The sequence below is a fragment of the Heterodontus francisci genome, chromosome 4 (assembly GCF_036365525.1).
Source record: "Heterodontus francisci isolate sHetFra1 chromosome 4, sHetFra1.hap1, whole genome shotgun sequence".
Lineage (NCBI taxonomy): Eukaryota > Metazoa > Chordata > Chondrichthyes > Heterodontiformes > Heterodontidae > Heterodontus > Heterodontus francisci.
The window spans coordinates 139,422,118-139,445,274 of record NC_090374.1 but is presented as its reverse complement, the minus strand read 5'-3'; the positions used below and the strand labels follow the sequence as shown (position 1 = coordinate 139,445,274).

At 43.1% G+C, this 23,157-nt stretch overlaps 1 protein-coding gene across 7 annotated transcripts in view; it reads right to left on the bottom strand.

Moving 5' to 3' along the window:
* The window catches only part of plaa (phospholipase A2-activating protein), a 63,606-nt gene that overhangs the window by 11,358 nt on the left and 29,091 nt on the right, over window positions 1-23,157 (bottom strand). For 5 of the 7 annotated variants that reach the window (XM_068030239.1, XM_068030235.1, XM_068030237.1 and 2 more), the window contains 3 exons: window positions 11,324-11,481; window positions 10,195-10,414; window positions 5,507-5,575 (listed from right to left, as the gene is read on the bottom strand). In XM_068030239.1, the coding sequence (XP_067886340.1) occupies window positions 5,507-5,575; window positions 10,195-10,414; window positions 11,324-11,481 (447 nt within the window). The remainder of the gene's footprint in view (window positions 1-5,506; window positions 5,576-10,194; window positions 10,415-11,323; window positions 11,482-23,157) is intronic. The other 2 variants (XM_068030236.1, XM_068030238.1) reach the window with 1 other exon arrangement.

Sequence of the window (23,157 nt, the reverse complement as noted above, 5' to 3'; positions counted from 1 at the left end):
TATTTCCTTGAAATCTGCCTGTTATAATTTCAGCACCCATCACTGAAGAAAACAGCTTCCTAACTACCAACCTGATTCCATGCCGAAGTCAAGCTTTGTAGTAACATTATAACTGCTCTTTCCTTGAGTGTAAGTGTGGTGTCATGCCCATTGGAGTTAGACTGTGTAAAAACTCTGGAGGGTATAGACTATCAAAGTCATCCATAGAATCAATGCTGATGTATTCTTTTAATTCACCTGACAACTGTTCTACAATTTTCATTCAAATCTAGTGAATCTTCATTTTTAGTAAAAGAACAGCTTTTGAATAATAAGTTGTACCAAATAATTGTCCCCGCCATTTTGCCACACTTAATCAATTCCATCCTCTCATCCGCCCCTCCCATGCCAGTCCCATCCCTCATGAAACAATCTCTCCAGCCAGGGTAACTTTGTTGTTGGGCTCTCCTTACCTACTTCTGTTTTTGTTCAACAAACCCCCCACCCCCCAAAGGTTGGCAGCCGCAAGTGCATCACACGCTCTAGTCCTCCATGCACCCCTCATGCACCAGGCAACACCAAAATAGACCCAACAACAGACACACCCTTTAAACTGACCATTCAAAACAGTCCGCAGAAACAAAAACTGAGTATTACTATAGATTATTAGTTATTAGCAAAAGAAAAAGGTCCTGAGAAATGCATGGGACTAAAAGCCAACAAATCCCCTGGACCTGATGGCTTACATCCGAAGGTTTTAAACGAGGCTGTTCCAGATCATGGATGCATTGGTTTTGATCTTCCAGAATTCCCTAGATTCTAAAACAGTCCCCATGGATTGGAAAGTAGCAACCATAAACCTACTGTTCAAGAAAGGAGAGCAAATAGGAAACTATAGGCCAGTTAGCCCGAAATCAGTAGTAGTGAAAACGCTTGAAATCATTAAGGACATGGAGACAGGATACTTGGAAAGTAACAATATGATTAGGCAAAGCCTAGAACAAAAATAACATTTAATAAAACTATTAGTTTTATTTGAGGGCACAACTAACAGGGTAGATAAGGGGGAACCAGTGGATTTAGTATATTTGGATTTTCAGAAGACACACAAGGGTCACAAAATTCAGCTTCATAGCACTGCTGGAGCCAATGCTACAGAAGCCAGAGGCCCTTAAAGTGTATGCTGGGAAAGGCGCTATTACAGGAATGTCATGCATGCATCGGAAGCTCTTGCAGAGGGTAGATCAGTCTCTCAGGCTGATCGGACACAGGTTTTGCAAACTTGGGTTCCTCAGATCCAGTGAACGCCCTATGCTAACCACTCACTAGCACTATTTAAAAGGAACAGTCAACCAACTTGCAGGTGAAGTGCTTTTGACCTACTATAGCTTTTTCAACATTTGTAGAAGTACCCTGGTGGAGGAGTTCTGGTGACTTGCTGGATTTGGAAGAGAGTGTTGCTGCACCTGACAGGGAGATCAGAGGAGTTCTGTGACCGATCCACACAAAGGCTGCTAATTATAGGGGCTATAGTTGCAGTAACCGAGTCTGCAACATGAAAGAGAAATGGAGCTGAGGCTGCAGTGAGGGGAGGTTCTGCCCAAAGGGAGAAAGAGGACGGTTCTCCAGATGGACCTACCACTAATGATTATCAGAGACCACCACCACCTCATTCATACAAACACATGAATTAGGAGCAGGAATAAGCCATTCGTTCCTCAAGCCTGCTCTGCCATTTGATAAGATCGTGGCTGTTTTGATTGTGGCCTCATCTCTACTTTCCTGTCTACCCACTACAACCTTTGGGACTCCCTTGCCAATCAAGAATCTATCTTACTCAGCCTAAAAATATTCAATGATCCTGCCTCCATTGTTCTCTGCAGAGAATTCCACAAACTAACAACCCTCGGAGAAAAAAAATCTCCATCTCAATCTTAAATGGGAGACCCCTTATTTTTAAACTGAGTTCCCTAGTTTTAGTCTCTCTTAGAAGGGGAAACATCCACTCAGCATCCACCTTGTCAGGTCCCCTCAAGATCTTGTACGTTTCAATAAGATCACCTCTCATTCTTCTGAACTCCAATGGATACAGGTCCAACCTTTCCTCATAAAATTACCCCTTCATCCCAGGAATCAGTCGGGTGAACCTTCTTTGAACTGCTTCTAACGCAATTATATCCTTTCTTAAGTAAGGAGACCAAAACTGTACACAGTACTCTAGATGTGGTCTCACTAAGCCCCTGTATAGCTGTAGCAAAAATTCCCTACTTTTATATTCTATTCCTCTTGCAATAAACAACAACATTCCGTTTGCCTTCCTAATCACTTGCTGTACCTGCATCCTAACTTTTCGTGAATCATGTACCAGGACACCCAGATCCCTCTGTACCACAGAGATCTGCAATCCCTCTCTATTTAAATATACTGCTTTTCTGTTGTTCCTGCCAAAGTGGACAAGTTCATATTTTCCCACATTATACTCCATCTGCCAAATTTTTGCCCACTCACTTCACCGATCTATATCCCTTTGCAGACTAGGTGTCCTCTTCACAACTTATGTTCCTACCTAAGGTGGTTAGCCAAAAGAACCAAAGGCAACATGAAAAAACATTTGTGGAGAGAGAAACAGTTTCTCACTCCACAGATGCTGCCAGACCTGCTGAGTATTTCTAGCACTTTCTGTTCTCATTTCAAATTTCCAGCATCCACAGTATTTTGCTCTTATGAAAAAAACATTTTTTTATTTACACAGCGAGTGGTTAGGATCTGGAATGCACTGCCTGAGGGGGTGGTGGAGGCAGATTCAATTGTGGCTTTCAAAATGTAATTGGATGAGCATCTGAAGTTAAAAATATCAACATTACAGGAAAAAGAGCGGGAGTGGGACTGGATGTATGCTCTTGCAGAGAGCTGGCATGGACTCGATGGGCCGAAAGCTTACAGCACAGAAGGAAGCCATTCTATGATTCGATCTTTGTGTCATCATGCAAATTTAGCATCCATACATTCGGTCCCTTAATTCAAGTAATTGATATGGACTCTAAATAGTCGAGGCCCCAGCACTGATCCCTGTGAAACTCTACTTGTCAACCGGAAAATGCCACATCTATCACTACTCTCTGCTTCCTGTTAGCTAACTAATGCTCTATCCAGGCTAATACGTTGCCCCCTACACCATGAGCTCTTATTTTGTGTAGTAACCTTTGGTGTGGCACCTTATCAAATGCCTTTTGGAAAACCAAGTACCCGACAACTACAGGTTCCGTTTTATCCACACTGCTTGTTACTTCCTCAAAAAAACTCAAATTAGTCAAACACCATTTCCCTTTCACAAAACCATGTTGACTCTGTCTGATCGCATAGAGTTTCTAAGTGCCCTGCTGTAACCTCCTTAATAACAGATTCTAGCATTTTCCCCATGACAGATGATAGGCTAACTGGCCTGTAGTTTACTGCTTTCTGTCTCCCTCCTTTCTTGAACAGAGGAGTTACATTCACTATTTTCCAATCTGATGGGACCTTTCCAGAATCTAGGGAACTCTGGAAAATTACAACCAATGCATCTACTCTCTGCAGTTACTTCTTTTAAGACCCTAGGATACAGGCCATCAGGTTCTGGGGACTTGTCAGCCTTTAGTGCTACTAGTTTTCTCAGTACCCTTTCCCTGGTGATTGTAATTGTTTTAAGAGCCTCCCTCCCTTTCACCTCTTGATTTACAAGTATTTCTGGGGTGTTACTTGTGTCTTCTACAACAAAGCAGACAGTTCAACATTTCTGCCAATTCCTTATTTCCCATTAATTCCCCAGACTCACTCTCTAGAGGACCAACACTCACTTCAGTTATTCTTCACATGACAACATTTACCCATCACACTACTAGCCTCTCATACAGATCAATGCACTACATCCTGTCACTCACCCATTGGCCATCAGGACTCAGCCCAACATTCAGGTGCTCCACCTCCCCTTTACATACCCACCAATGATGCCAGCCTCACACCCATCTCTGTGATTCCACATACCTCCATCTATTCAGCTGTGGAAGGCATATCACCCAACACAGTGCAGTACATTCACTGACATTCTTCCTTCTCTCTTGCAGGAGAAGGTGGCCCATAACCTCAGGGAGCAGAGCAGAAACAAAGAGAGACAGGCAGACATGCATCACCTAAGCCCACTGGAGGAGACTGTGCTCAACGTCATAAGGTCAGTTATCACAGAGGCCATTACATCTGGCACCATCGCAAACGTTGAGGATGATGGTATGTTCCTGCCTTATGGCCTTTCTCAAATTCCACCTGTCTGGCATGATGAGCACGGTGCAGAATGTTGTGACCATGGACAGTGTTCCTTCTAAGGTGCACATGTGCATAGATGCACAGTAACCTGGAAGGTATCGTGCAGGCATCTCATAAGTACATTTTTTGGCACGGCCGCACAGAACAGGTGCCGTGTATTGAAATGAACAGGCCATGCGTGGTAAAAAAAAATTAGAGGGAACCATTGACTGTGGACCTCTCGTTTTTCACCTCACCCCAAGCCTTCTGTTCTGCATTTCTGCTTTCAGATAACCAAGAACTGCCACCTGGTCAGCCAGTGCAGCCTCATGAGGAAGGTTGAGAGCTGCTACAGATCTCTGAGGGAGAAGCACCTTCACTTGATCTGACACTGATAAGCACCAGCTCAGATTTTGCACATTGCATACCTTGGGGACAGTACAGAGTTGGGATTGCACATGGTAAGTGACTGGGCACGAGTGAGCTGCATCCAGACCAGGGGGAAAGGGCAGTTTGTGTGCCATCTCCCCAGAAGGTGAGGTTGCAGACGAGTTCTGCTACAGGGACTCAGATGAGGTGGCCTCCAGAAGACTAATGAGCTTGCACACACACATCTTACTGAGGGGCCGCATGGCCACCTGCTGCTCCTGTTTGTTATGTTTTTATCTTCTCAGATCCAAAATGGATGACCTTGCACTTCCTACAATGAACTCTGTAGTGCAACAGCAATGCAAGTCCTTCCAACTCAACCTTCAACAATAGCCTAGCAATTCCCTGAAAGCTAGAACCAGCACAGCAACATTTACCCCAGTTCCAAAATTAAAGCTTGTCTGTAGCCAAAAAACACAGAAGCAGCACTTCCCTGAAATAAAAACAAAGTTTTGCATGCACAAGAGCAGAACGAGGGTGTACTTCAGTAAAGTAAAATAGGGAAATGTTGTGCTTTCTGAAGAGCTTTTTTACAGTATAAGAATGGAAAACTATGTGGGTAATATAGTTCAAAATAGACTGCTCTTCAAGGACTATCCTTTCTTACCTGAGCTTATTCATGTACATGGAGGATGAAATGAAGCTAAAGTCAAATGAAAGCTTCATGAACATATTGATTTTTGGGAATGCATCAGGCCATCTGTCAATTGTTATAGTTTAAGCACTTTTTAAAAATGTTTATTGAAACACTATTATACTATAAATTTGTTAATTTTTTATTTGTTTTATTAAAAATCTCTTTCCCAAAGAGAAACATTACCTGTAAATGGATCCACTCCACTTGTGCCCCCAGTGCCCAATCCAGTCCCTGGTATGTAACGACCTGAACCTGCAAAGTGTTAAATATGTGACAAATTGCCAAATTTGATTGATTTGACTATATATACATAAAAATAACTCTCACCTGTTTTGACTAAAATTGGTTGGGCAAAAATTCCAGTTTAAGTTTCATTACATCAAAATGAGCAGCTTTCTCCGCACCCGCCCCCCCCACCAAGTCATAAAATTTGCCAATAATTGAGGCTGTCCACTGACCAGTTGAAATTTGGTTTAAAAATCTTGCCACAAACAAAGTGAAAAAATCTTTAAAACAACTGGAATACAAGTATTTTTCCCCACTACAAAATAACAGAACAGACGTGTCCAACATATCTTCTTTGGCCTCCTTGTCTTGAGACAATGGGTAAGCACCTAGAGGTGGTCAGTGGTTTGTGAAGCAGCGCCTGGAGTGGCTATAAAGGCCAATTCTAGAGTGACAGACTCTTCCACAGGTGCTGCAGATAAAATTGGTTGTCGGGGCTGTTACACAGTTGGCTCTCCCTTTGCGCTTCTGTCTTTTTTCCTGCCAACTGCTATATCTTTTCGACTCACCACACTTTAGACCCGCCTTTATGGCTGCCCGCCAGCTCTGGCGATCACTGGCAACTGACTCCCACGTCTTGTGATCAATGTCACAGGACTTCATGTCGCATTTGCAGACGCCTTTAAAGCGGAGACATGGACGGCCGGTGGGTCTGATACCAGTGACGAGCTCGCTGTACAATGTGTCCTTGGGGATCCTGCCATCTTCCATGCGGCTCACATGGCCAAGCCATCTCAAGCGCCACTGGCTCAGTAGAGTGTATATGCTCGGGATGTTGGCCACCTCGAGGACTTCTGTGTTGGAGATACGGTCCTGCCACCTGATGCCAAGGATTCTCCGGAGGCAGCGAAGATGGAATGAATTGAGATGTCGCTCTTGGCTGACATACGTTGTCCAGGCCTCGCTGCCATAGAGCAAGGTACTGAGGACACAGGCTTGATACACTCGGACTTTTGCGTTCCGTGTGAGTGCGCCATTTTCCCACACTCTCTTGGCCAGTCTGGACATAACAGTGGAAGCTTATATGAACTACCTGGAGAAACTAGAAAAGCTGAGGTCGTTCTCCTTAAAGCAGAGAAGGATAAGGGAAGGATTTAATAGATGTTCAAAATCATAAAGGGTATTGATAGAGTAAATAGGAGAAAGTAAGTAAGGAGAAACTGTTTGCAGTGGAAGTACTGGTAACCAGGACCAAAGATTTTAAGTAACTGGCAAAAGAACCAGGCGAGGTGAGATTTATTTTTTTTAACGCAGTGAGTTGTCATGATCTGGAATATACTGCCTGAAAGGGTGGTGGAACTTTCAAAAGGGAATTGAATAAAAACTTGAACAGGAAAAATGTCCAGGGCTATATGGAGCAAGTAGATGCATAGGACTAATAGGATAGCTCTTTCAAAGCTCCAACACAGGCACGATAGGTCGAATGGCCTTTTTCTGTCTTATTCAGTAATTCTACAAGCCCTGGATATCCATACTGTAAAACCAGTGCTATTTCTGGTGCCGCACGGATGTCTATCCTTCTTCTCCCCATTTCAATAACCAAGTTTCTGCCATCGTCGTAACAAGTTACCTAAAACTTCTGCACTCACTGCAATTCACCCTACCATCAATATTCAATAATTATTAATTAACTTCTAATTTCCATGACTAAGCTGACAGTTGATCACCCAACAATAAACTTTATTACGTGATGCCCACCATACATCTTACTCCTTTCTAAAGGTGAAAAGGACCTAGCTATTTAACAGGTATGCAAAGCCAGAAAGTAGAGATATATTTACAGACAGAAGCTGCGAGACAGTCCTTGATATCACAATTGTAGGATATTTGTTAATCTTGGAAATGCTGTTCCAGATGCACCATGTAACATGGACACAGGTTTACAGGGGACACCATCAGTTTATGAAAAGAACCTTTTTGTTGCCAGAAGTATTGAAAGAAATGCTGAACTGTGAAGAGCATTGCAGGCCTATCAAGTCACAAAAATCAACAAATGCAATAATGACAAGGGACTCAATAACTATCACAAAAAGCAGGCCAAGTCCAACCCAGGCAATTACCGCCCCATCAACCTACTCTCAATCATCAGTAAAGTGATGGAAGGTGTCATCGACAGTGCTATCAAGTGGCATTTGCTTCACAATAACCTGACTCACTGACGCTCAGTTTGGGTTCCACCAGGGCCACTCAGCTTCAGACCTCATTACAGCCTTGGTTCAAACATGGAGAAAAGAGCTGAACTTAAAAGGTGAGGTGAGTGACTGCCCTAACATCAAGACAGCATTTGACCGATTATGGCATCAAGGAGCCCTAGCAAAACTGGAGTCAATGGGAATCGGAGAAAAACTCTCCGCTGGTTGGAGTCGATCCTAGCGCAAAGGAAGATGGTTATGGCTGTTGGAGGTCAATCATCTCAGCTCCAGGACATCACCGCAGGAGTCCCTCAGGGTAGTGTTCTAGGCCCAACCATCGTCAACTGTTTCATCAATGACCTTCCTTCAATCATACGGTAAGTGGGGATGTTCGCTAATGATTGCGCAATGCTCAGCACCATTCGCGACTCCTCAGATACTGAAGCAGTCCGTGTAGAAATGCAGTAAGATCTGGACAATATCCAGGCTTGGGTCAATAAGTGGCAAGTAACATTTGCGCCAGACAATGACCATCTCCAGCAAGAGAGAATCTAACCATCTCCCCTTGACATTCAATGGCAGTACGATTGCTGAATCCCCCACTGTCAACATCCTAGGGGTTACCATTGACCAGAAACTGAACTGGAGTGGCCATATAAATACTGTGGCTAGAAGAGCAGGTCAGAGGCTAGGAATCCTACAGCGAGTAGCTCACCTCCTGACTCCCCAAAGCCTGTCCACCATCTCCAAGGCACAAGTCAGGAGTGTGATGGAATACTCTCTACTTGCCTGGATGGGTGCAGCTCGAACACTCAAGAAGCTCTACACCATCCAGGACAAAGCAGCCCACTTGATTGGCACTCCATACACAAATATTCACTCCCTCCACCACCGACGCACAGTGGCAGCAGTGTGTACCATCTACAAGATGCACTGCAGCAACGCACCAAGGCTCCTTCAACAGCACCTTCTAAACCCATGACCTCTACCACCTAGGGCAAGGGCAGGAGATGCATGCGAGCACCACTACCTGCAAGTACCCCTCCAAACCGCACACCATCCTGACTTGGAACTATATCACCATTCCTTCACTGTCGCTGGGTCAAAATCCTGAATTCCCTAACAGCACTGTGGGTGTACCTACCCTACATGGACTGCAGCGGTTCAAGAAGGCAGCTCACCATCACCTTCTCTAGGGCAATTAGGAATGGCCAATAAATGCTGGCCTAGCCAGCGGCCCCCACATCCCATGAACAAATAAAAAAAAATATAGAGAGGCTGACAATCTTTTGCAGCCCAGAAAATGAAACTGAGATTAGGAAGCGAGTTAGGAGAAAAACATTACAGATTTTAATCTCAGGATTACTTTCCCAGCTATGCACAATAACAGGAAAGGACAGGAACATTAGCGGAAAAGTTAGCATGGCCAAAGGTCTAGTGTCAGAATGAAGGATTCTACTTTATTGAGCAATGACACCAGAGCTGAGGCATGGGAAGTATTCCATAAGGATGGGCTACATATGAACAAGAGGCTGTTAATTTACTGACAAATCTCCAAAATTGATCTTGCAGCATTTCAGGCCTTTCTATACCCATATTGGCCACAATAACTGGTTACTCTCCCTCTCCTTGCACAGCCTTTTCCAATATGTGACATGTCCTTTCCCTCACACAAGGGAGGCAACAAAGCATCTGGGACCGTCAAGTCTGGACTGCAAAATAGGTTAAATAGGGAAGTGGCAGGGTATTTAAACTAGGAAAGAGAATTGGAAAGGATAACAGAACCAACCAGGATCAGCTAAGTGAAGATGTGTGGATAATATATAGAAAACAATTTAAAAACAAGAGGAATATGTAGTAGAGAAATAGAATCAAATGAACATAGAAATAGGGCATTATTATAAAAATGAATGATGAAAGGATGGGACATGGAAGATAGAAGCAGACTGTTTCAAGTAGTTGGTTTTGGGGGTGGGTCAGTGGTTTATAGATGCAAAATTAAATGCGAGAGCGCAAGCAAAACTTCTCTACATAGTGGTAAGGCTGTGCATTCCGCATCTAGTGTTAGTCGTTGAAAAACTGCATCAACATTCAAAAATAGATTGGATAGGTAGATGAAGGAAAAGGGAATGAAAGAATATGAGAAGAAGGTACGTAATGGTAATTGGGACCATTTGTTCGCATGGAGGGTAAATGCCATCATGCACTGGTTGGGCTGAATGACCTGTTGGTGTGTTATAAATCATATGCCTTTCTACGTATTATTGCAAACAGAAAGTATCTTTGAAAAGACCTTGGTACAAGAATATTAATTCAATTCTTTACTACGAGTCAAATGTATATTATTGTTTTACTCTCATTTTGTAAGCAGGATGCAATACTTCAGAATTTATGGATTCACTGCATATTAAAAACTAAGATAGATAACATTTTCAGTAAATTAACCTCACTGACCTGTGAAAGGGTCTGTAAACCCTGAGCCAGTTGATCCTAGTGTATGTCCTTTTGTATTCTCAATAATAAAATTCGCAACCTGATCTAGGAACATTGGGTTCAGGTCATTCTTTTGTAAGAAACTGTGGGCAACAAGCCATGGATCATCAGTGATATTGTAAGGAAGTTTCATTGAAGGTCCACCCTCATTAATATCAATAGTAAATACATAATCAAACTCCTAAAAAAAGTGAGAAAAAGAAAAACAGATTTTCAAGCTCAATATTTTTTTTGTCAATTTGAACTTTAGTTTGCACAAACTGTAATGCAACTGCACATTCACTGATGATGTGACAAACAGAAATAAAGTCACAACAGACTAACCAGTTTGGTCGCGAATACATAAGATGGCACATCTCACTGCATATTACAACAGCTTCCTGTTTTGTGAATAATATTGAGTGGGCCTGTTAAATTAATTGTAATACTATATATTGAATTTCCCATCACGTTACTCATGTGAAGAGGTTGGGCTGGTGAGATTGGACAACCAGTCACTGAGATGGATGTGGATATAGAAAATGCTGTTGGAAGCAGGATAGGCTGAGGAGCAGTGTGACTGGATGGAATACCAAGCTAGACAGCAAGTTTTTAAATGGGAGGGCACAAAGAGTTGGTAGGCTTTCCAGTAATAAAGTTGCTTTTAAATGTGTTTCTTACTTGGCTATAGATACTGAAGGTGCTCGAAACTTAAGGCTGCTTTCTACTTTTGTAATCTGATATGGTGACGGGACAGCAACAACCAAATATGATGAGGTTAGCAGAAATCAATTATGAATGCTCCAGGAACTAGATAAATAGAAATGGCAGAAACCCACATGGATGGCATTTTGATTTCAGTTTACTTGGGAAACACATTTTGATAACCTTCACAGAACAAGTGGAACTACATAAATTTTAATTTGTTAAATATTCACAGAAGTGAATTTATATTACAGCCAATAAACACACTAGAGAACAGTATCTTATTGGATACTAAATTTTCAAAACTGTAGCAGATACCATCCAATTTTCTATTTTGTGAAAACAAAAGGTAAAAACACAAAGAGTGCCTGTGTAGATTACATTCCTTTCTCATTCTGAAACATACTTTGCCTTCGTAAAGAACTTTGCCTGAGGTTTTCTGGGTTCCTCCTGATGAACCCACCACATCACCAATCTTCATCCATCGTCCATCAACAACACTCCACTGATAAGCGTGAACAGCATCTCCAACTCTGATCAACCGTGTTTGACCTTCCCTTGTGCCTGAAAAATCAGGGGAAAAAAGTATGAAGTTCAAATGTTGGAACCAGAAGAATAAGTCATCCAATCCTAATAGATAAGAGAATTTTCTCCCCCAACAATGAATTCCGCAAAGGTTGCTTTCTATAGGAGTACAGCAATGTAGTAAGCACAGGCTTGTTGTGCTGGAATGAAATTAGTGGACTTGAAAAAGAAATCCTTTTTGAGGGTTTCATTTTTCTTAAAGTCAAGAAGATCTGTTTACAAGTTTAAAAAGAATGCAAATGTAAACCAATGCAGTAAATTCTTGGCATATTCTTGCTCAGCTGTAATAAGGTCAGAGTTCATTTTTATTAAACAGAATGACTAGGTACTAGTTTTCACAGTTTTTAATGAAACACATGTCCATTCACTTAAAACATGGCTTCGGTTGATGAGATGACTGTTTCTCTCCAGCAGCTGTAGGGTTTGTGCAATTTTAACCCAATTCTTGAGGGCATGAGTCCATAACACAAAACTGCCAATAATTTGATTTTGTACAGTCAGACCATAACCAACTGACAGAAGTAGAGCATCTTGCTTCAAACAGTAAATTTGAAATAAAAGCATCAACTGCATGAAATTTTCATAGTAGATTTTGGTTGCCAACTCTGGTTGGACATATTTGTAGATATTTAATCATGTGACATTCGATTACAATGGCCGGCATTTATCGTTGGGCGGGAGGCCTCGTCCACTGGATGAAAAGTCGGTGGTGAGCCCGCGTCCACTGATCCTGGGGAGCCAGACGGGGATTTTTCGCTCCCTTCAAATGGTCTTGGGCAGGACTTCCAGCTCTGAGGCAGAAGTCCTGCCCAATGGAGCTGCTGGCCAATATGCAGGCTGGCAACTCAGTCCCAGCAGCGACACGGAGTAGTGGCCACTTCTGGGACAATGGGACCTAGCCATCGCAAGATGATGAATGACGGTTCCAGAAAACAGGTAAGTTTTTAGGGCCTTGCCAGAGACAATCGGTTGGGTCCCAATGAGGCAAGCGGTGGGGATGGGGGGGGGGGGGGGGGGGGCGGGCGGAGGTTTGGGGTGAGTGCTGTGCGTTGGGGTGGTTGGAGCTTTAGGGGCAGCCTTCCATGGGGCACAGGGTGCCTGATCAGGAGGGACCCCCACCAGCCTGCAAAGCAGCCGGCAGGTTTTACGAGGCGGGCTTTTTGAGGCCTCAGCCACACACCAGCCACTTAAAGGCCTTGATTCGCCTGGGGCGGGTGGGCCGCCGCCCCTCATAAAATTGAAGCGGGGGCAGGAGGGGGTCGGGAATGCTAGTTCCTACTCAATTTTACATGCTTTCCCCTAGCCACCACCCCCCCAAACAGCCTGCTCGTTTGTGGGCTGTAAAATACTGTCCAATGTGATACTTAATCACACGATAATTCTACGAAGCTTTGGCGATACCACACTGTGGAGTACTGTATGCAGTTTCGGTAACCATACCGAAGGAAGGATATACTTGCCTTACCGGAGTACAATGAAGTTTCGCTAGATTGATTCCGGAGATGAGTGTTGCCTGTGAGGAGAGATCAAGTAGAATGGGCCTATATTCTCTGAAGTTTAGAAGAATGAGGGGTGATCTTAATAAAATGCATAAACTTCTTAAGGGGCTTGACAATGTAGATGCTGAGAGACTTCTTCCCCTGGAGTGTCAAGAACTAGGGGTGATGGTCTCAGGAGATGGGGTCAGCCATTTAGGACTGGGATGAGGAGAAATTTCTTCAGATGGTTGTGAATCTTTGGAATTCTCTACCGGAGGGGTACAAATGCTCAGGTGTTGAGTATAGACAAGAATGAGATCAATAGATTTTTGGACATTAAGGGAATCAAGGGTTATGGAGATATGGCAGGAACATAGAGTTGAGGTAGATGATCAGCTTTGATCTTACTGAATGGTGTAGCGGGCCTGAGGGGCCATATGGCCTATTCTTGCTCCTATTTATGTTATTTGATCACATGACACTTACTCACAGTTTGTCTCCGTATCACAAGCCCTGAACGAAATATTTAACTTGGTTTTATAGTGAGATAAATAAAAATTTACAAACTAAAGCACATTATAGAAAGATACAGTATGTTTAGATAAAAGATTCCATGCGATATTTCTACAGTATCAACCATGAGAAACACCAAATAAATACCACCAAATCAACATAAGTAACGTTCAACTAAATTTTTCGTACAATTTTAATGACTTTTATGGCAAGTTATAAAAATAGTAAATTAAACCAAATCCAAACCGAATCCCATTAACTGACGTCCACACTCCACCTCTGAAGCCCAGCTTCAAGGAGATGAGGCTCAGTCCTCAGCGGGAAGCACCAAAGTGACCAGACTCCTGTATTAAAATACATTATACAACAGAGCACATCGCAGACCGACAAACTCTTCCTCCCTCCAGTTTGTGTGTTCTCACTCTCTCCCTCTCGCCCAGTTTGTGTTTCCTTTGCCCTCCCTGCTCCCTGATTGAGTTTGGCTCTCCCTCCCACTCACCATTTACGTTTCTCTGTCTCTCCCACTCCTTCCTGGTTTGTGCTTTTTTTTCTCTCTCCCTCAGTTAGCGTCTTTTTTTCTTCTCTCTTCCTCTACCAGTTTATTTCTCTCTCAGAACTTGTAGTTTCCAGGTAATTTTCACTGACCCGATGCCATCATCACAACTGGCATTGAAGCATTGCTGTCCAAAAATTTTATTTATTTATTAATTTAGAGATACAGCACTGAAACAGGCCCTTCGGTCCACCGAGTCTGTGCCGACCAACAACCACCCATTTATACTAATCCTACATTAATCCCATATTCTCTACCACATCCCCACCATTCTCCTACCACCTACCTACAGTAGGGGCAATTTACAATGGCCAATTTACCTATCAACCTGCAAGTCTTTGGCTGTGGGAGGAAACCGGAGCACCCGGCGGAAACCCACGCAGACACAGGGAGAACTTGCAAACTCCGCACAGGCAGTACCCAGAACTGAACCCGGGTCGCTGAAGCTGTGAGGCTGCGGTGCTAACCACTGTGCCGCCCTAGCAGGTTAGACCAGCTGGGCTCAGACAATGCAGTTCAGTTGCAAGCCACAACAACCAGAGTGCTGTACATGTTTGAACCATGCAAATAAGGAATGTTTCTCTTGACTCATCAACGGCAGTGCTTGGGAGACCAATTGTTCACTCTGGTAGGAATTGGGAACCCAATGCAGACATAGCCCACAACCTGCCCCTTCTTTACAGCAGCGCCATCTTTATTACTGGTAGCTGTCAGACGTCGCAGAGAGTGACATTTCAATGGATGAGGCTGCATTTGCGCATGTGCCAATACGGCGCCACCTAGTAGCTACACTGTCAGCAAACGCAGCTTTTTTTAAGCCTAACTTCAAAAACCCACTTGTGCTCCGACACACATTTGTCACGGATACTTTTTCTGCTCACAGTATTCATGGAAAACAACAAATTTAACAGACAAATGCATTCCTTCTAACTCCCTAATACACTTCAAGTTACTTCCATAATGCTAGATACTATGCAGCTTGGGTCACAAGTTAAAGAGGGTGAAGATCACATAAAAATTCAAAGTAAAATTTTCTTCTTTTTCCTCCCCCACCCTCTCTCGCTACAAATTGGGTTCAAAGGTGCAGAAATTTCTGCCAAGAAAAGGAAGTCAGATTTTTCATTAAGTTCAAAACATATAGCTTGACCCAATCCACCAACTCAAAAAAAGTGAATTCATGGTGAAAAAATGTTAAGGATCATTAAAATTTGTTTTTAAATACTTTATTTGTAGAAATTTCACGAGGCCTTCATTGTGCCTATATCACCAGGTTTTGGTTAATTTTCTTGACAAAAATTACTCCTTTTCATAGTTATTTACAGAAACTGATGGTTTTCTTTGGAACAGAGGCAGCTGGAAGGAGATTTAATTGAGGTGTATAAAGTTATGAAGGGCCAAGATAGAGTAGATAGGACGAACCTAATTCCCTTGGCAGAGAGATCAGTAACCAGAGGGAACAGATTTAAAGTAATTGGAAGAATTAGAAAAAAAAAGTTGAAAAATGTTTTCACAAAGAGGGTGATGGGTGTTTGGAATTCACTGCCTGAAAGGGTGGTAGCAGCAGAAAGGTTCATCATGTGGAAGTGATCAGAAAGGCATGGCCCTATGCTTAATGGGAAATATACCCAAGTTAGGAATAGTAGCTTTGCTAAGCTTTGATTTTAAGTGTCAGAAACCACAATGAAATAGTTAAAAGTAAAGGCAGAGAGTGTGAGATTGTAAAGACTAGCCGACACTGGTAATTGCAAGGACATCGGTTCTTTTATGGCCTGATTGTGTGACTCCCTGTGGTTTGAAACAAATGGACTCCTGTGAAACATGCTGTCCATCCCTGTGTGAGTGATAAGGAATATAGGGCCCCTCCTTTATGATACGACTACTGCTTGGTGTTACTGCAGGCTGCAACTTGATAAAGATAACAGGATCACAGGACTCATGACAATTGTGGGAAGCGAAACCAGAATGTTGTTTCTCATACTTCTGCTTTTGCTAATTATCTTGCTTGTCTGTTTTCTTTTATCATGCTGATGCAAAACAATATTATGTTAGTAACAGGTATGTATTGAGAATAGAGGGTATTGTTAACCTCAGTAACAAATGTACTCCACGTTATCACCTGGTTGAAATTTAAATTGTACTGCACTGATTGGTTAAACAAGGGGGTGTCGCATGAATCTTAATATATAAACAGTAGTATCTGTATCACGAACAACACTTACTCTAGTGGACCAGACAGACTCTGGGTGGAGTCAGTGCAGTGTCGTTGTATTAGAGTAAGTCAGCCGGCTAAATGCGCAAATAAAGTAATTGATTTTACCTACACATCCGACTCGGTATATTTACTGAACCAGACTGAAGGCAAAAAGAACTCAGATTTACAATCACATTTAAAAAGTACTTGGTTACACACTTGAAGTTCTGTAACCAATAACACTACAGACCAAAAACTAGAAAATGGGGTGAGGTTGGATGGTTTTTTGGTCAGCACAGACACGACAGGCCGAATGGCCTCCCTTCTGTGCTGTAAATTTCCACACACACAACTATCACTTTAACTAAAACTAACTTCCCATGGTAGATTTGAATTTCTTGTTGGAAATGATGTTTTTGTAAATTCCCACCAAGATCACAATTTGGACCTGGCTGGCTAGCTAACTGACTGGTATCCAGCACTACGTGGGAGGTATGGATCAAAATATCCCTTCTTCGACCTGATGCAAATATCTCATCAGTGACACAAAAAAAATCTTATCCCAAACATGAGTTCAGAATTCTCATTTGGTTTAGATTGTATAAAATGCTGTGAAAGAAGATTTGCATTTTTCTTTGCCTACTGTTCGTACGAGCATACAAATTAGGAGCAGTAGACCCCTCGACCCTGCTTTGCCATTCAAGATGATCATGGCTGATCTGATTGTAACCTCAACTCCACATTCCCACCTAACCCCAGTAAACTTTCACCCCCTTGCTGATCAAGAGTCTATCTACCTCTGTCTTAAAAATATTCAAAGACTCTGCTTCCACCGCCTTTTGAGGAGGAGAATGTCAAAGACTCAAGACCCTCTGACAGAAAAAATTTCTGATCTCGGTCTTAAATGGGCGACTGCTTATTTTTAAACAGTGACTCCAGAGTTCCAAATTCTCCCACAAGAGGAAACATCCTTTCTACATCCATCCTGTCAAGACCCCTCAGGATCTTGTATAAGTTGCCTCTTACTCTTCTAAACTCCAGCGGATACAAGCCTAACCTGCCCAACCTTTCTTCATAAGACAACCTGCCTATTCCAGGAATTAGTCTAGTAAGCCTTCTCTGAACTGCTAACGCATTTACATCCTTCCTTAGATAAGGAGACCAATACTGTACACAGTACTCCAGATATGGTCTCACCAATGGCCTCCATAAATGAAGCATAACCTCCTTACTTTTGTATTCAATTCCCCTCGCTATAAACGATAACATTCTAGTAGCTTTCTGAATTACGTGCTGTACCTGCATACTAACCTTTTACAATTCATGCACTGGGACACCCAGATCCCTCTGCATCTCAGAGCTCTGCAATCTCTCACCATTTAGATAATATGCTTCTTTTTTATTCTTCCTGCCAAAATGGACAATCTCACATTTTCACACATTATACTCCATTTGCCAGATCTTTGCCCACTCACAACCTATCTATATCCCCTTGTAGCCTCCTAATGTCTCTTCACAACTTACTTGTCATCAGCAAATTTAGCAACCATACCTTTGGTCCCTTCATCCAAGTCATGTATATAAATTATAAAAAGTCGAGGCCCCAGCACAGATCCGAGGCACACCACTCGTTACATCTTGCCAAGCAAAAAAATGACCCATTTATGCCTACTGTTTCCTGTTAGCTAGCCAATCTTCTGTCCGTGCCAATATGTTATCCCCTACACAATGAGCTTTTATTTTCCGTAATAACCATTGATGTGGCACTTTATCAAATGCCTTCTGGAAATCTAAGTACAGTACATCCCCTTTATCCATTGCACATGTTACTTCATCAAAGAACTCCAATAAATTGGTTAAATATGATTTCCCTTTCACAAAACCCTGTTGACTCTGCCTGATTACCATGAATTTTTCCAAGTGCCCTGCTGTAATGTCATTAATAATAGAATCATAGAAGGTTTAAAGCACAGAAAAAGTCCTCTTGGCTTATCGTGTCTGTGCTGGCCTAAAAACGATCCACCCATTCTAACCCCACCTTCCAGCATTTGGTCCATAGCCCTACAGATCACAGCACTTGAGGTGCATATCCAGACTCTTTTTGAAGAGACTAAGGTTTCTGTTTCAACTACCCTTTCAGACAGTGAGTTCCAGACCCTCACCACCCTCTGGGTGAAAGAGTTTTTCCTCATCTCCACTCTAATCTTTCTACCAATCACTTTAAATCTATGCCCCCCTCGTCACTGACCTCTCTGCTAAGGTGAATAGGCCCTTCACCTCCACTCTATCCAAGCCCCTCAAAATTTTGTACATTTCAATCAGATCTCCCCTCAGCCTTCTCTGTCCCAAAGAGAACAACCCCAGCCTATCCAATCTTTCCTCATAGATGCATTTTTCCAGTCCTGGCAACATCCTCTGTACCCTCTCTAGTGCAATTAGCTTCTAACATTTTCAGATGTTAAGCTAACTGGCCTGTAGTTTCCAGCTTTCTGTCTTCCTCCATTTTTGAATAAAGGAGTTATATTGGATATTTTCCAATCTAGTGGAACCTTCCCTGAATCTAGGGAATTTTGGAAAATCAAAACCAAAGCATCAACTATCTCATTAGCCACTTCTTTTAAGACCTAGGATGAAGTCCATCAGGACCTGGGGACTTGTCAATCCACAGCTCCAACAATTTGCTCACTACCACTTCACTGGTGATTGTAACTTCCTTGAGTTCCTCTCCCTCCCTTCCATTCCTGGGATGTTACTTGGATCCTCTACAGTGAAGACTAATGCAAAATACCTGTTCAATTTGTCTGCCATCTCCTTATTATCCATTATTAATTCCCCAAATTCACTTTCTATAGGACCAACACTCACTTTGTTAACTTTTCTTTTAAAAATATCTATAGAAAGTCTTACGATCTGGCTTTATATTTCTTGTCAGCTTTCTCTCGTACTCTAATTTTTCCCCCCTTATTAATCTTTCTTTGCCGCTTTTTATATTCTGTCCAATCATCTGATCAGCCACCCATCTTTACGCATTTATATGCTTTTAAGTTTGACACAATCTTTAATTTTTTTTTTTAGGTTAACCACTGTGGTGGGTCCTCCCCTTGGAATTTCTGTGTATTCTGAAATATCCCCTTAAATGTCTGCCACTTCATCTCTATTAACCTATCCCTTAACCTACTTTGCCAGTTCACTTTAGCTAGTTCTGCTTTCATGCCCTCATAATTGCCCTTAAGTTTAAAATACTAGTCTAAGACTTACTCTTCTCTCCCTCAAACTGAATGTAAAATTCTATCATATTATGATTTCTGCTGCTGCCGAAGGGGCGCCTTCACCGGGAGGTCATTAATTATTCCTATCTCGTTGCACAATACCAGGTATAGCCTGTTCTCTGGTTGGCTTGAGAACTTGCTGTTCGAAGAAACTATCCCGAAAACATTCTATGAACTCATCGAGGCTACCTTTATCCATCTGATTTTTCCAGTCTATATGTAGATTAAAATCCCCCATGATTACCGCTGTACCTTTCGGACAAGCATGCATTATTTCTTCCTTTATATCCCTCCTACCATATGGTTACTGTTTGGGAGCCTGTACACCGCTCACACAAGTGACTTCTTGCCTTTATCATTTCTCATCTCTACCCAAACTGCTTCGACATCCTGGTTTCCTGAACTTGGGTCATCCCTCTCTATTGCACTAATACCATCATTAATTAACAGAGCCACCCCTCCACCATTTCCTAGCTTCCTGTCCTTCCCAAATGTCATGTACCCTTCAATATTCAGGTCCCAATCTATGCCATCCTACAGCCATGTCTCTGTAATGGCTATCAGATCGTACTTATTTATTTCTATTTGGGCTATCGGTTCATCAGTTTTGTTTCGAATGCTATGTGCATTCAGAAACAGAGGCTTCAGTTTTGTCCTTTTATTATTTTTGTAACCTCTAGTGTTGCCTGCTGATTTACTCTTAGATTTGTAATTACTGTCCCCCTTCTTGTCTGTTTATCATTTCCCACATTAATACCTTTGTCTCTTCTCTTTCATTTACCACATCTTCCCAAATTTGATCCACTTTCCTATTTAGTTTAAAACCTTCTCTACTTCCCTAGTTATGCAACTCGCTAGAACATCGGTCCCAGCATGGTTCAGGTGCAGACCATCCCAAAGGTAAAGCCCCCACTTTCCCCAGTACTGGTGCCAGTGCCCCACGAACTAGAACCCACTTCTACCACACCAGTCTTTCAGCCATGCATTCATTTCTCTAATCTTATTCGCCCTACTCCAATTTGCATGTGGCTCAGGTAATAACCCATTATTACCTTTAAGGTTCTGCTTCTTAATGTGGTGCCTAGCTCATGTTGACTGTGCAGAATCTCTTTCCTTGTCCTGCCTATGTTGTTGATACCTACATGGACCACAACGACCAGATCCTCACCCTCTCAGCCCCAAGCAGATGTTGAACACTGGCACTGGGCAGGCAACACAGCCTTCTGGACACTCACTCTCTGCTGCAGAGAACAGTGTCAATCCCTGTCACTATACAGTCCGCTACTACCACTACTTTCCTTTTTTCTCCTGCAGTTTGAACGGCTTCCTGTACCATGGTGCCATGCCAGTCTGCTCATCCATACAAGCTGCAAGAACTTCAAACTTGTTGCTCAACTGCAAGGACTGAGGCTCCTCCAGTCTCACCTTCTCGATCCCCTTACTTGCCTGACTCGCAGGCACACCCCTGTCCCTGACCACTGGTCAAAACAGTTAACTCTATCCTAAGGGGCATGACTGCTTTCTGGAACTAAGTGTCCAGGTAACTTTCCCCCTCCCTAATGCATCGCAGTGTCTGCAGCTCGGCCTCCAGCTCAATGACTCTGAGCTGAAGCTCCCGAAACCAGAGACATTTACTACAGACATGGTTGCCATTGCATCCAGGAGCTCCCACATACTGTAACACATCACCTGTCCTGCCATCTTTATTGTGTTAATTTAAATTTATTTTCTCTTAATTTATAGTTCCCCTCTTTCCCAAACTCCCTCACTTACCAAACTCCCTTTTTCGCAGTCAGTGCCCTCCAGCAGCAGTCAGTGCAGACAAACAGCACTAAGAGTCCCCTGAATTAAGACTCTCTGAAAACAATGACGTGTCAGCTTTGCTAGAGCTCAGAAACCAGTGCGAGCTAGCTACTGCTACTCTGAGAGCCTGTATACCCCTGTTTAAAACTAAGAAACCTAACTTGCTTTGTAACTTACAGTAATTTCACAACTGCTGAATGCAAACAAAACAAAAACTAGACTTGAGATTAACCCTTAAAATCCACTCACTTACCACTTTCTTCACACTCTGTGCCCTCCAACAGCACTCATGTTTTTAAACTTTAGTTTTCCAGTTGCTCATCAGAGGACTTTGAGAATTATAATTCAACAATAAAGCCTCAATTCTCATGCTAACACACATACACTCTCCACATAAGTTATACTTCCCTGGTTCTTTTCTACCTCGTGTTCATATGTGGTTGCACTCAGGGTACTATGTTCCACATCTTCTTCTCTTCTTTGGCCTCCTTGTCTCGAGAGACAATGGATAAGTGCCTGGAGGTGGTCAGTGGTTTGCGGAGCAGCGCCTGGAGTGGCTATAAAGGCCAATATTAGAGTGACAGACTCTTCCACAGGTACTGCAGAAAAAATTGTTTGTCGGGGCTGTGACACAGTTGGCTCCCCCTTGCGTTTGTCTTTTTTTCCTGCCAACTGCTAAGTCTCTTCGACACGCCACACTTTAGACCCGCCTTCATGGCTGCCTGCCGGCTCTGGCGATCGCTGGCAACTGACTCCCACGACTTGTGATCAATGTCACAGGACTTCATGTCACGTTTGCAGACGTCTTTAAAGCGGAGACATGGACGGCCGGTGGGTCTGATACCAGTGGCGAGCTCGCTGTACAATGTGTCTTTGGGGATCCTGCTATCTTCCATGCGGCTCACATGGCCAAGCTATCTCAAGTGCCGCTGACTCAGTCATGTGTATAAGCTGGGAATGTTGGCCGCCACGAGGACTTCTGTGTTGGAGATACGGTCCTGCTACCGGATGCCAAGGATTCTCCGGAGGCAGTGAAGATGGAATGAATTGAGACGTCGCTCTTGGCTGACATATGTTGTCCAGGCCTCGCTGCCATAGAGCAAGGTACTGAGGACACAGGCTTAATACACTCGGACTTTTGTGTTCCGGGTCAGTGTGCCATTTTCCCACACTCTCTTGGCCAGTCTGGACATAGCAGTGGAAGCCTTTCCCATGCGCTTGCTGATTTCTGCATCGATAGACAGGTTACTGGTGATAGCTGAGCCTAGGTAGGTGAACTCTTGAACCACTTCCAGAGCATGGTCGCCGATATTGATGGATGGAGTATTTCTGATGTCCTGTCCCATGATGTTCGTTTTCTTGAGGCTGATGGTTAGGCCAAATTCGTTGCAGGCATCCGCAAACCTGTCGATGAGACTCTGCAGGCACTCTTCTGTGTGGGATGTAAAAGCAGCATCATCAGCAAAGAGGAGTTCCCTGATGAGGACTTTCCGTACTTTGGTCTTCGCTCTTAGACGGGCAAGGTTGAACAACCTGCCCCCTGATCTTGTGTGGAGGAAAATTCCTTCTTCAGAGGACTTGAACGCATGTGAGAGCAGCAGGGAGAAGAAAATCCCTAACAGTGTGGGTGCGAGAACACAGCCCTGTTTCACGCCACTCAGGATAGGAAAGGGGTCTGATGAGGTGCCGCTATGCTGAATTGTGCCTTTCATATTGTCATGGAATGGAGGTGATGATACTTAGTAGCTTTGGTGGACATCCGATCTTTTCCAGTAGTCTGAAGAGACCACGTCTGCTGACGAGGTCAAAGGCTTTGGCAAGATCAATGAAAGCAATGTAGAGGGGCAG